General features: G+C 48.4%; 2 protein-coding genes across 2 annotated transcripts in view; both read left to right on the forward strand.

Annotated features, from left to right (window-relative positions):
- Positions 1-12,805, forward strand: part of SEC14L5 (SEC14 like lipid binding 5) — a 42,574-nt gene that overhangs the window by 6,781 nt on the left and 22,988 nt on the right. Inside the window, exons 3-4 of the mRNA XM_039885281.1 lie at positions 10,391-10,540; positions 10,936-11,067. Coding sequence (XP_039741215.1) covers positions 10,391-10,540; positions 10,936-11,067 — 282 coding nt within the window. The remainder of the gene's footprint in view (positions 1-10,390; positions 10,541-10,935; positions 11,068-12,805) is intronic.
- Positions 8,081-9,632, forward strand: LOC120620361 (male-specific lethal 3 homolog). Its single transcript, XM_039885285.1, has one exon. The coding sequence runs from the start codon at positions 8,315-8,317 to the stop codon at positions 9,401-9,403; it is 1,089 nt and encodes a 362-aa protein (XP_039741219.1). The 5' UTR covers positions 8,081-8,314; the 3' UTR covers positions 9,404-9,632.

The raw sequence follows: 12,805 nt of genomic DNA on the forward strand, positions 1-12,805 counted from the left end.
AACCAGGCAAGTGCCAAGCAGAATTTGTATTGAGGGAACAACAAGTCTCCAGCCTAGGGTCTTTAAGCCGTCAGGTTGAGCCTCGCTGAGGGGAGGAGGGCAGAATTTGTCTCTCTGAAGAAATGATGCGGCTCAATTGGGCCTTAGTGAGAGTTAGAAAGTAACTGGTGGGTTAATTTGCCTCTTCAAGGACTTGGGGAGCTTTTAAGAAGGGGAGTGACATGATCAGATTTGGGGTTTAGGAGGATCCTCTGGCTGCCTGAAGGTGTATTGAGGGGGGTTGCTATCCTGGAGTGTGGGGAAGCAGAGGTAATGGAGGCCAGGCTCATTCCTGAAACGCTTATTAAATCTAAAATAGCGTTTCCTTCCCTTCAAGATCCTGACATATCGCTAAATGTCAAGATGTGCTGGGCTGGCTCTGCTGCCACCTTGTCCGTCCCTGAACCATCAGGGGTACCAGCTGATCCTGGAAGTCCGTGGGCAGGGAGCGTGTTCAGAGGAGGAGAGTTTCCCCGCCCCGCTCCCCACCCAGGGCTGAGAATCCACAGCAGGATTTTGTGCAGTTGCTGAGCTGGGCGGCAGGCTGTATGATCCCCCAGTGCCAGAGAGGCCAGACATTCTCCTGGCATGACCTCACGAGGAGACACAGTCTCAGCCAGGCAAAGGGAGGTCCCATTGCGTGAGAAGGAGACAGAGGCAGGAACAAATAATCACTAGGTTGCACTAACTGTGCCCTATACTGCAGCCTTGGGACCAGGAACCTGTGAAAAACAGGCAAAACTGTTCCTTTGCACCTTGTTTGGGATAATTCATTGGCCAATAGCTGCAGATGCACCACTATCATGGCCAGAGGGAACTTCTCAGGCATTTATTCACCTGTGCATGAAGCACCTTCTAGGACTTAGCTCTCTTCAGGTAAACCATGAACAGCAATACACAGGCACAGGTTATTCTCTGGGCTGCGTTCCTGCCACAGGGTGTAGACAGAAGCCCCCTCAGGCTGAAGAGGGGAGGATCGGTACTGCTCAACCTGTTCCTCCAGGTATATATGTGATGAGGGTTCCAACTTCTTGCTTTCTTTTCCTAGCACCTGCTCCCTCCTTCCTTCCTTCCGCAGACATTGGCTGGGTGTCTAGTGTCCCAGGTGTTGTGCAAGGGTACTGGGGAATCCAGTGGTGAAGAAAACAGACATAGAGACAGAGACAGCGACTATTAACAAATAAACACAGATATGATATTCTATCTCGAATCACGATCAATTCTTCTGAGATGGTTTATTCTCTTTTTAAAAATTTGTGGTACAATATAAGTAACACAAAACTTCCCATTCTAACCATTTTTAAGTATATTGTTCAGTTCAGCATTAAGTATGTTCACACTGTTGTGCAACCATCACCACCATCCATTTCCATAATTTTTTCATCTTCCCAAATTGAAACTCTGTCCACCCTACCAGCCCCTGGCAATCACTCTTCTATTTTATCTCTGTGAGTTTGATGACTCTAGGGACCTCATATAAGTGGAATCACACAATATTTGTCCTTTTACTTATCATGTTTTTGAGGTTCATCCATGCTGTAGCATATATCAGTCTTTTTAATGGCTGAATAATATTCCACTGCATGGATAAGCTACATTTTATTTATCTATTCTTCTGTCAGTAAACATTTGGTTTGTTTCTACTTTTTGGCTACTGTGAATAATGCTGCTATAATCATGGGTGAACAAATACCTATTTAAGTCCCTGTTGGTTTATAGCCCTACAAAAATCTACTGTGTCCATTAAAAAATCTACTATATGGTGTCTGACACTGTGCTAAACGCTTTACACATATTATCTCCCTTTAATCTTTACAGCAACCTTTATAAATTAGGTATGATCCTCCTTATCATCCTCTTTTTATCCTGAGGAAACCGAGTCTCAGAGGTTAAACAGAGGTCACTCTGCTGGCAAGTGCCAGAGGCAGTATCTAAATCTGGGCTTTGTCTCTGCTGCCCCATCACACCCCAGCCTTGACCCCTCAACGTGTTCAGGTTGCCTGGCCACAGGGTCCCTCTGACCCTCTGTCTCTGTCCTTTGTGTCTCCTGAGCTGACTTTAATTAGAATTGCAGTAGATTTTTCAGCTGTAGAATCATCTGCATATAGCTGTTTTATAGATTATAAACAGCAGTCATTTCAGAAGGCTTCCAGAATAATGCCATCATGGTTCTGCTGTGCCCTTCATCAGCGGGGATAACCCTGCTACATCAGGTGTCTGATGGCTCATTCGCCAAACTCTGACTGAGTAACTTGGCTATGAGTTGGGGGAATCAATACAATGGCATATTAGTCAGCTGAGAAAAGGAACGAAACACTCATGCTTGCTACGACATGAATGGATCTCGGAAACATGATACTAAATGAAAGAATCCTGTCGCAAAAGACCACGTATTATATGATTCTAATTATATGAAATGTCCAGAAAAAGCAAAACCATAGAGATAGAAAGTAGATTAGTGGTTGCCTAGGGCTGGGTTCAGGGAAATGGGGAGTAACTGCCGATGGGTTTGAGGTTTCTTTTGCGGGTGATGAAACGTTTTGGAATTAGATATTAGTGATGGTTGCTTAACTTTGTGAATGTACTAAAACCCAATTGTACACTTTAAAAGTGTACTAAAGTGTACTAAAACCCAATTGTACACTTTAAATCTAACTCCAACCCCCCACCTCCACAAGGTTTGGGATACTGGTTCCATTTTATGGCATGAGAATTACATCTCAATTGAAAAAGAAGAGTTGGAAGAGCTAGAGAATGGATATCTGTCTGTTTTGGGGTTTCTCAGGCTGGCAGGGAGAAGCTGGGGGGTGGACAAGGAAGGATCCTGAGATGGCCACACAGTGCCTTGAATCCGGCATGTAGCATGAAGAGGGAAGGTGGTGTACATTAGTATGGTTTGGATGTTCTTTCCACATTGTGGTGAAAGGTTTGGGATACTGGTTCCAGATTCCTTTGAATTTGCATGAGGAAGAGCAGGAAGGAAGGAGGGAGAGGGGGAGGGAGCAGCTGTCAAGTGATTAGCAGAAATAGCTTTCCTGTACTTTATAGAATCTCACTTTTTTTTAAAATTTAAATTTATTTAACAAATGCTTATGTAGAACAAACCATGTGCCAGGCTCTGCTCTCAGCACTTTACCAAAACAGACTCCTTTATTCACTGCCCGACCCCCAACTCAGCAAGGTAGTTACTTTTCTTATTCTCTTTTTAACAAATGAATGAATTGAGGAACTGAGAGCTTGTTCAGAGGCAGAGAAGAGATTTGAACCCAAGCCCCAGAGTCCATGCCCTTAACGGCTATGCTATGCTGTCATTCACTCATTCATCATATATTTGTCTACTGAGTATCAGCTATGTGCTAGGCATTTTGCAAAGTACTCGGGATTCGTAGGTGAACAAACCTACTGTGGTGGTGAGGGGGGCTGATGACGTCTTACTTCAGCAGTTGTGACACACAAAGAAAGGAAACAGGTACAAGTGAGGGCTCATCAGGAGGGTCTATGATTACTCCACCTTACCGATGAGCCTGCAGGGGGAGAGTGGATGTTCTGTGCTCAAGGCTACACAGCCTAGCTAGGAATCCAGGGCTATCTAACTCCAACCCCCCACCTCCACATGTTAAGTGTGTCGAAGTGGATTTTCGCAGGATGGAGGGTGTATAGGAGGCAATCCTTGGAAGTTTCTATCATCCTCTGCCTGCCCCAGCCTTGGCCTTGCATGGGCAGATTCTGGGCCTTGGACCAGCTCCCTTTCTAAGCCATCAGGCTTGGGTGTCCCTTTCCAGGCACCTGGCAGAAGGGCTGTAACTGAATCCTTCTGCTGCCTTGTGTCCCTTACAAGGCCAAACCATGTGTTTACTCAAGAAGGAGAAGCTCAGGCTTGATTTGTGGGGACAGCAGTCAGCAACTGAGGCTCTTAGGCAGGGACAAAACTAGTCAGGTATGAGCCACTCTCCACACAGGGAGAGCCCTGTGAACTCTGATCCTGTAAGACCCTGTGACAGTGCCAAAGGCAAAGGACTTCCAATTTGTGGGTGTAGGCCAGCGGGATTCAGCATTTCCTGACCACAGATACTTGTGTTATATATAGCCAATGTCCTCCCAGAGGCAGAGCAAGGCAGTTCAGGGCTGGGGTCTGGGTCAGCCTGGCCTGGCTCCAACCCTGCCACCTACTGGCCTTATGATGTCTTCCCAAGCCTCAACTTGCTCATCTGTAAAATGGGGAAAAAACTCATTCTCATCTTATCAAGGTGTTGTGAGGTTGAAATGATGTAGTTAGTATTCTGTAAGTGTCAGTAACAAGTGCCAAACATGAGACCTCACAGCCTAGGGAATCTCCAGCTGACAGTCCTCTGACACTGGAGAACTGGCATGGGGATGGACTTATTTTGAGGCCTCCACTTTCTAGTTGGAACTTCAGCTCTGGGGCCCCCCAATGCCTGGGGTGGATCCGTCATTGGAGCAGCCACTGTTTACTTGAAGAAGTCAGCAACTTCCCTTGCACAATAACAGAAAGTTCTGTCTATTGCTGACCTGTTTCCCCACTGTTATCTGAGGGGTCCAGACGGGGCTCTTCTAACAAGAGATTTGTTACCACAGGAAGTCGGCCAGTGAAGCTTAGTGACCTCAGCTGGCTGCATGTGCTAACGTCATGACCTGCCATTCTCTCCATGGACACCTTTCTTGCGGTTATTTGGGACTTTGGCAAGTTTGTATTATTTCTGTCTCTGCTTGTTGGCATTTCTTTATGAGACCCTAGTGTATGCCCAGAACTGAGATTGATGGTGGTGTGAAGTCAGTGCTGCGGGAAAGCACGCAGCCCAGGCCTTCGGCATGCTATGTACAAGCAAGTACATGATTAAAAGATGCCATAAGTGCTAGCGAGGAAATGAATGGGCTAAAGGACATAGAACAGGGGAGGAGGCAGCCTTGCAGGGGAGGATGTCCCAGAAAGAGGGGCCAGCAGGGACGGGCAAGTCCCTGAAGCCTAGTGTCTCTTCGACTCCCTGATACAGGTCTCCTACCTGTCTGGGGGGCCCAGTGACACCTGTTCCCTCCTCCTTCACTGTCAAGTGAATTGATCAGTGTTCCAAGCAGAGGAAACAGCCAGTGCAAAGGCCCTGGGCAGGAACAAGCTTGGTGGGTAGATTTCCTGTTTCCTGTGGCTGACGTAACAATGTATCTACCACAAACTGGAGGGCTTCGACAGCAGAAGCCTGAGATCAAGGTGCTGGCAGGGTTGGCTCCTTCTGAGGGCTGGGAGGTACAAGCTGTTCCAGGCCTCACTCCCAGTTCTGGTATTGCTGATAATCCTCGGTGTTCCTTGGCTTGTAGAGAAATCACCCGAATCAATGCCTTCATCTTCATGTGGCATTACCTCTGTGTGCATGTCTGTGTCCAAATAGCCCTTTTTATAAGGATGTTAGTCAGATTGAATTAGGGGCCCACCCCACCCCAATGTGTCCTCATCTTAACTAACTACATTTGCAACAACCCTGTTTGCGACTAAGAGGTCCTAGAGGGTTAAGACTTCAACACATGAGTTTTATTGGAGAGTGGGCGAGCACGATTCAACTCATAAGTGTGTTCTAGAAACAGCGAGGCTGGCGTGGCTGGAGCAGAGTGAAGGAGTCTGGGGTGGGATGCGGGCTGGTGGGACAGGTCACCCAAGGCTTGGTGGGCCACAGTTCAGACGGTGGGATTTGTTCTGGGCATCTAGGCTTGTTCTGAGCATGTCGTTTTATCTGGGGAGCAGGAGAGAGACTGAAGAATAGTTAGAGAAAGTGGAGAAACTCGGGGCCCGTGTGGCCACTGTCTGACAAGAGTCGAAGGACTGAAGGTGGGGGAAGGAAAAATCGTGGCCACACGGCCCCAAAGGACAATGCCTGGCTTGGTTTCCGAGATGCTCAGGAGAAGGAGCCCAGCTGCTGAGTGAAGGGTTGCTGAGTGAGTGGGGGGCTGGGCCTGCCTAGGATTCAAACCCAGATTCACCATTTTGCACTATGTATCCTTAGGTAAATTACTTAGCTTCTCTGGGCCCAGGTTTCCTCATTGTCAAATGAGGATGCCATTCAGTGGATTAAATGGAAGAAAGCACACAACTGCGGGAGAAGATTTAAGGCTTGCTTCATGCCAACTGCTTTGAGACACACTCTGGTGACATCTTTACCACTACCCCATTTTATGGATGAGGAAACAGAGGCTCAGAGAGGGCAAGTGACTTGCCCAAGGTCACACAGTGAGAAAGTAGCAGAGACTTGAACTGAGCCTGACTAATTTTGAAACACGCACCTTTCCCTCCTTGTACTTTCAAAAAATGTCAGTTTCTGCCTGCTCATCATGGAGGTGAGGCCCAGCAGGCTCCTTTGGCTCCCTGACGCATTTGATGCCAGCAGAGTGTTCCCAAAGGGCTAGGAGGCAGTTGTATTCCGTTCTTACAAACCTGTGCTGTGCCACCATCTGAGTCCTGTTGCCTGGAGAAGAAAAATGTTGGGTGAGATAGCTCTCCATGAAATATTCAACCCGGTTTCATCATCTGGGAGACAAGCATGGTATACACCCATTTTCCAGATAATGAAACAGGCTGAGAGAAGGGAAGGGGCTTGCCTTTCTGCTGGAAGGAGGTGGAGCTGGCCTTCAAACCAGGAGGCCTGACCCCACCCAGACTTTCACCCACTTTGCAGCCGCTCACTCCTTAATGGAGAAATGCCTTTGAAAGAAAGTTCAAGGGGGCCTCCCTTGCCAGCCCCCTGGGGCATAAGCACTCCTTATTCTAACCCTGGTGTGTTTGTACAAAGCTACCAGCTTCGACATATGGCAGGAGACAGCCCGGTCCTCCCGACCCTGGCAGAGGACATGCTGGGTTGGTCTTGTGGGGCCTGGGATGACACCAAGGGCATCAGGCGGGGTTCCATTTCTTCTTTCTCCCTCCCCTGCAGCCTGAACTGGGTGGGTGCTGCCTCTCAGCTGGGCGGGATGGGGGAGGAGATATGTGTCCTCAGATGCCTGCACTATTTTTGGAGCTCGCTTTGATCCTGATTCCCGGGGCATGTGGGCTGTGACAGGCACTTGGAGCAGACCCTGCTTGAATGCCGCCAGCTACGGATGCCGGCACGCCCCCTAGTGGCTCCGACCCTGGCACTTCTGAAACTGGGCACGGACTCTCGCTCTCCAATCTGGAGGCCTTTTCTTTCTTTTACTTGCCTGTCTGCTAGGACCTGCAGGATGTTGAACAGGAGTGGCCAGAGCAGACATTCTTGCCTTGTTCCTGATCTGAGCGAGAGAGCGTTCAGTCTCTCACCATTCACTGAGTCAGAGGTTCGCTGTGATTTTCTGTAGATGCCCTTCATCCGAGTGAGGAAGTTCCCTTTTATTCCTTTTTGTTGAGTGTTTTTATCATGAAGAGCTGTTGGATTTCGTTCAACTTTTTTTTTTTCCTGAAAGATGTCTTTGAAAATGTCCCAGGCAAGGAGCCTTCCGAAACCTTGCGCCTGCGCTGTCCTGAGGCGAGGCTGCGGCCCCCGGCGTTGTTTTGCGCATGCGACGCCAGCGAGGGCCGCACTTCCGGCGAGGTAGCTCCATGATGGCGTCTGCCTTCGGTTAAATCTCTCGTCATCCTGCGTGTTCCAGCGTCGCGTGGGCTCCCGTACGACGCCCTGCCCAACCGACCCAGGTTCTAATCCATCACGCCAGACCGCTGGCATGGACTTACGACATCGTTGCCCTGAGGCCCCAGTCGTGTTTGGACGCAACTCTTCCGGTAGGCCCCAAGTGCAAGGGTGACCGGGTGCCTTCTTCCCTCAGGACCTCGTAGCATTTATATTTTCAGTCCCGAAGTCGCGCCCCGTGCAGGTCCACCTAAGTCTCGGAGGCTCACGGGAGACTGAGTCAGGTCTGCAACTCCTCAGATTGTCGATGTTGTTATTGTTGGGAAAGACGAAAAAGGCAGAGACACCCCAGAATATCTAATCCATTTTAATGGTTGGAACAGGAGCTGGGATAGATGCGCAGCTGAAGATCATGTCCTCCATGACACCGATGAAAATCAGAGATTGCAGTGTAAATCGGCAAAAAAAGCTGTAGCTCCCCTGAGAATCCCAGGAAGAAAGAGAAAGCGAAGCGCCACAGTTTGCCTGGTGTTGACTTTATCTTAAAAAGCCTTCCCACTGAAGAAAAATATGAAAATGAGAACTCAATAAGCACTTTTTCTGATGACAGTGGTGAAGAAAAGGATGGAGCAATAAATATCTGAAGAAAATGATACTGAAGAAAGACTGAAATGAAGGAAGAACCAGAGCTGCACACAAAAAGAGAGATGGAAGAAAGACTAATAACTATAGACATCCCGGAAGTTCTGAAGAAGAAACTCGAGGATGACTGTTATTATATCAACAGGAGGAAACGGTTAGTGAAACTTCCATGCCAGACCAACATCATAACTATTTTGGAATCCTATGTGAAGCATTTTGCTATCAATGCAGCCTTTTCAGCCAGTGAGAGGCCTTATCATCATGCTGTGTCACACACCAACATGAATGTGCATTGCATCCCAGCAGAAAAGAATGTTGACCTTTGTAAGGAGATGGTGGATGGATTAAGAATAACCTTTGATTACACTCTCCCATTGGTTTTGCTTTATCCATATGAACAAGCTCAGTATAAAAAGGTGACTTCGTCCAAATTTTTTCCTCCGATTAAGGAAAGTGCCATAAACACTAATAGGAACCAGGAGGGACTCTCTCCAAGTCCACCTTTGTTGAATCGGTTCATCCCACAGTCCACGGAGAGTCGGTGTGAGCTTGCTGCTCCCAAAAGGCGCAAAGCTGAGCCAGAAGCCTTGCAGTCTCTGAGGCGGTCCAGGCGCCACTCTGCCAACTGCGACAAGCTGTCTGAGAGCAGTGCCTCGCCTCAGCCCAAGCACCAGCAGCAGGACGTGTCCACCAGCATGCCCAAGCTGTTCCTGCACCTAGAAAAGAAGACGCCTGTGCATAGCAGACCATCCTCGCCTGTTCCTCTGACCCCAAGCAAGGAAGGCGGTGGGGTGTTTGCCATCTGTGAAGGCAGAACTAATGAAATAAATGAGGTCCTCTCCTGGGAACTCGTACCCAACAGTTACCCACTAGGTGACCAGTCTCTTCCACCCTCCTACATTTATGGGGCACAACACTTGCTGAGATTGTTTGTGAAACTTCCAGAAATCCTGGTCAAGATGTCCTTTTCGGAGAAGAATCTGAAGGCTTTACTGAAGCACTTTGACCTCTTTCTGAGGTTTTTAGAAGAGTACCACGACAGCTTCTTCCCAGAGTCTGCCTATGTCACCGCCTGTGAGGCATACAACAGCATTAAGAATCCCAGGGCAATTTATTAAATTTTCGATGGCTCTGAAAGAACAGCTTCTCCGTCTAGCTTTGCACTCTAGGTTCCCAGTGGAGAGTTCTGGGGAGATGGTGGGCCTTCAGGCCCAGCAGTTGCGATGCCCACCTGGTTGGGAGGAGGCTGGCAGAGGCAAGACTTATGTACTGTAGTTATTTCTGTTAAGGAGTACTTCCTTGGTGCCTGACTGGCCTCCAGTATCTGACCCTAGCCACTATCCATATCATCTGTGACAGCAGGCAGAGCATCTGTGTTGCCTGTGAAATATTCATGGAAGTATACATAGGTTAGGCTGTTTCAGTAGATTTGGAGTTGTTAGCAATAACCACATATTTTAGTTATTTGTTAACACTAAGCAAAATTGTTTTGCAAACTTTTCATTTTTACGATGAGACTAAGCAACTCAGTACAACAAATTTCAATATTGCTTGGAAAATGCAAAGTAGTCCCAAAATATTTTAGAGAGAATTGATTTTGATGGTGAAAGAAAATTGCAGCTATACATTTGCCTGTTATAGTTCCTTTTCTGTAAAACTTTATTTTTGGTGATCTAAAAAAAGTGTTGCCTAACTTGTTTGAGATTTTACAGTTATACTTTGTTGTTTAATGTTATGTTTCCCATTCTGTCAAACGTTATTTTTGGTAATTTAAATAAAGCAAAGGCCCTATTGTTGGAAATAAAAAGAAAAAAGAAAATAAAATGCGCCCAGGCAAGCCCACTGTTTCTTCTGAGGGCAAAGCTCGATGTAAAGCAAAAAGCGGTCTGCGCAGGCGCTTCGGTGTCACTGCTTTAAAGGGGGCGTTAAATGACGGTAAAACAGCAGTGGTCACTGCTCTTCTCATGGGCCGGGAATGCTCTTCTGGCTCGCCATACCCATCTGACAAACGGGACCACAGCCCAGCTGGGGCAGGAGGAGGGCTGTGCTTAGTGGACCTTGGCCGCTGGGGTCCCCCTCCTCGAGCTCACTCCCTCTCCACTCAGGCCTACGAGAAGCGCTTCCCCACCTGCCCACAGATCCCCGTCTTCCTGGGCAGCGAGGTCCTGCGCGAGTCCCGCAGCGCTGACGGCTCCGTGCACGTGGTGGAGCGGAGCTGCCGGCTGCGCGTGGAGGCCCCGAGGCTGCTGCGGAAGGTGGGCGCTCAGAGGGCCCGGGGCAGCGGGGCCGGCCAAGGGGACTAGACAGGGTGGGGGGTTGTCAGGGTAGGGGACTTGGGACCAGGGCAGGGGCCAGGCGGTGGGGCTGAGTGTTGGTGCTGAGAGGGGCTGGGTGGGGGCGTGAGTTCTGGGTCCTGGAGGAATGGGCGGGCAGGAGACAGACTGGGACTGGGCAGGGCCTGGGGATAATGCCCAGCGGAGATTGAGGGGAGTGGTATTGGAAGGGGGATGGAGTAGGGGATCCGGGCCCAGGCAGGTGGCCAGGCACAGGATCCAGGTCCCAGGATCGAGGGTGACCAGGACTAGCCCTCGGGGTTTGCGACCCCAGCTCCCTCGCCCCCTGCACCCCCCTGCTGCCCCTTTCCTTGCAGATCGCAGGCGTGGAGCACGTGGTCTTCGTGCAGAGAAACATCTTGAACTGGAAAGAGAGAACACTCCGCATCGAAGCGCACAATGAGACCTTTGCTAGCCGTGTGGTGGTCAAGGAGAACTGCAGTTACACGGTGAGCGCAGGCTGGCCTCCCCACTGCCTCGGCCACCGACCCCTGCTCTTCGCCCCGCCCCCCCAGCTGTGCACCTGATGTCTGTGCGTCGCAGCTAACTCCTTCCCTCCCAGAGCCCTGTCGGATGAGACGCAGGAAGCTCCTTACATCTGCAGTTCAGATACCCAGCTGATGCCTTTTCTTAATTTTTAAGTAGTCTCAAGTAGTGCTTGAGACATACTTACTAAAATGCTTTGTTGTTGTTGTTTTATGTTCAATTCAAATGCATTTGGGCATCCTGGCTAAACCTGGCAACTTGCCTCCTTCCTTTCTCTCCTTTCTTGCCTTCACAAAACTTTGACTCAGTTTCGCTATCTGTAAAATGGGGTTAATGATCCTACTTGCCACACAGGTTATGGTGAGGATTTAAAAAAGTAAAATAACCAAACCTCTTGGACCACTACCTGGTACACACTAAGCCCTGTATATGTGTTGCCTTTTAATATAATTAAGAACAATTCTCCAGTACACACTGATTGAGCACCTACTGTGTGCCAGGCTCCCTGACAAGTGCTGGGCACCCAGCAGTGGACCAATCCACCTGACCATTGTCTTCATGGATCTCCCATTCCAGTGAAAGGCACAGATGAGAAAAAGAACAAATCGGTATAGACTTAAAATTTTGTCACGAGTGCTAAGAAGGAGCCCAGCAGACAGACTTACAGAAAATGGAAGTATCCCCTTGGGGCCTCTCTGAGGAGGTGTCATTAAAGCTGAGTGCTGAAGGATGAGAGGGCTGGAAACAGAGTTCTGGGGGAAGAAACAGGAGGTTTGAAGACCCCAAGGTAGATGAATGAAGTTGAGAGTGGGCGTTGCAGGAGTTGGGGTCCTGCTAGCCTCAGGGCTGGAGTGAGGAGTCTGAAGTCATTTGGAATTCAGCTCTGCCACTTTCTTGCCGAGTGATGTTGGACAAGTTGCTTCCCCTCCCTGGGCTACCCTTTCATATCTGGGAATGTCAACAGAACCTGCCTCGGGTGCTGGAGGAGCAAATGAGATAATGTAGCTATGCTAGACCCCAAATGGTATTTTTCATGATGATAAATCCAATGTGGCTACTATGGTATATTACAGGTGTTTTTGATGTGCCTTTGCCCAGCCTCCCAATGCGGGGGACCTTGCCTTGTTCATCTGTACAGTGGTGCCTCGTATACAGCAGGTGTCCAGTAAATGCTGATTACTTTTCCTTTGCACACCTCCAGCTCTTCTCAGGGCCTCCTGGAAACTGGGCCTAGGATGTTCAGATGTTTACTTTTAGGGAGGTGTAGGGGGAGTTTTTATAAATCCCTTTTAATGTAGTGTTTCTCAGAGCAAGTTCTGCAAACAGCTGAATCTGTATCACTGAGGCTGCTTGTGAAATGTAGATTCTCAGGCCCCAGCCCTGGACACCTATTCCACCTGGCACCTGCATATTTAATAGACTCCCTGCTAATGCTCTGCCCATGGAAGTTTGAGAGGCACTAAGCTTGGATCTGCATGGTAGCTGTGTCAACGAAGTTTCTCTTATATGCATATAAATATTTATTTATAATATATTATTATATATAAACACATAACATACATATTTTAATATATCTCAAATGTATAATATTCATGTGTAATTTATATATAATGATATATTAAATATATTATCTATTTATATATCATATGCATATAATTTTTAAGGGACAGGAACACAAATATGAGGCCCACTTTCTTCTGG

This window comes from Pteropus medius, unplaced genomic scaffold (assembly GCF_902729225.1).
Source record: "Pteropus medius unplaced genomic scaffold, Ma_sr-lr_union100, whole genome shotgun sequence".
In the NCBI taxonomy this organism is placed as follows: Eukaryota; Metazoa; Chordata; class Mammalia; order Chiroptera; family Pteropodidae; genus Pteropus; species Pteropus medius.

Excerpts from the sequence above, each read along its gene's own strand:
- LOC120620361 (XM_039885285.1), top strand. The coding sequence starts at position 8,315 with ATGAAGGAAGAACCAGAGCTGCACACAAAAAGAGAGATGGAAGAAAGA.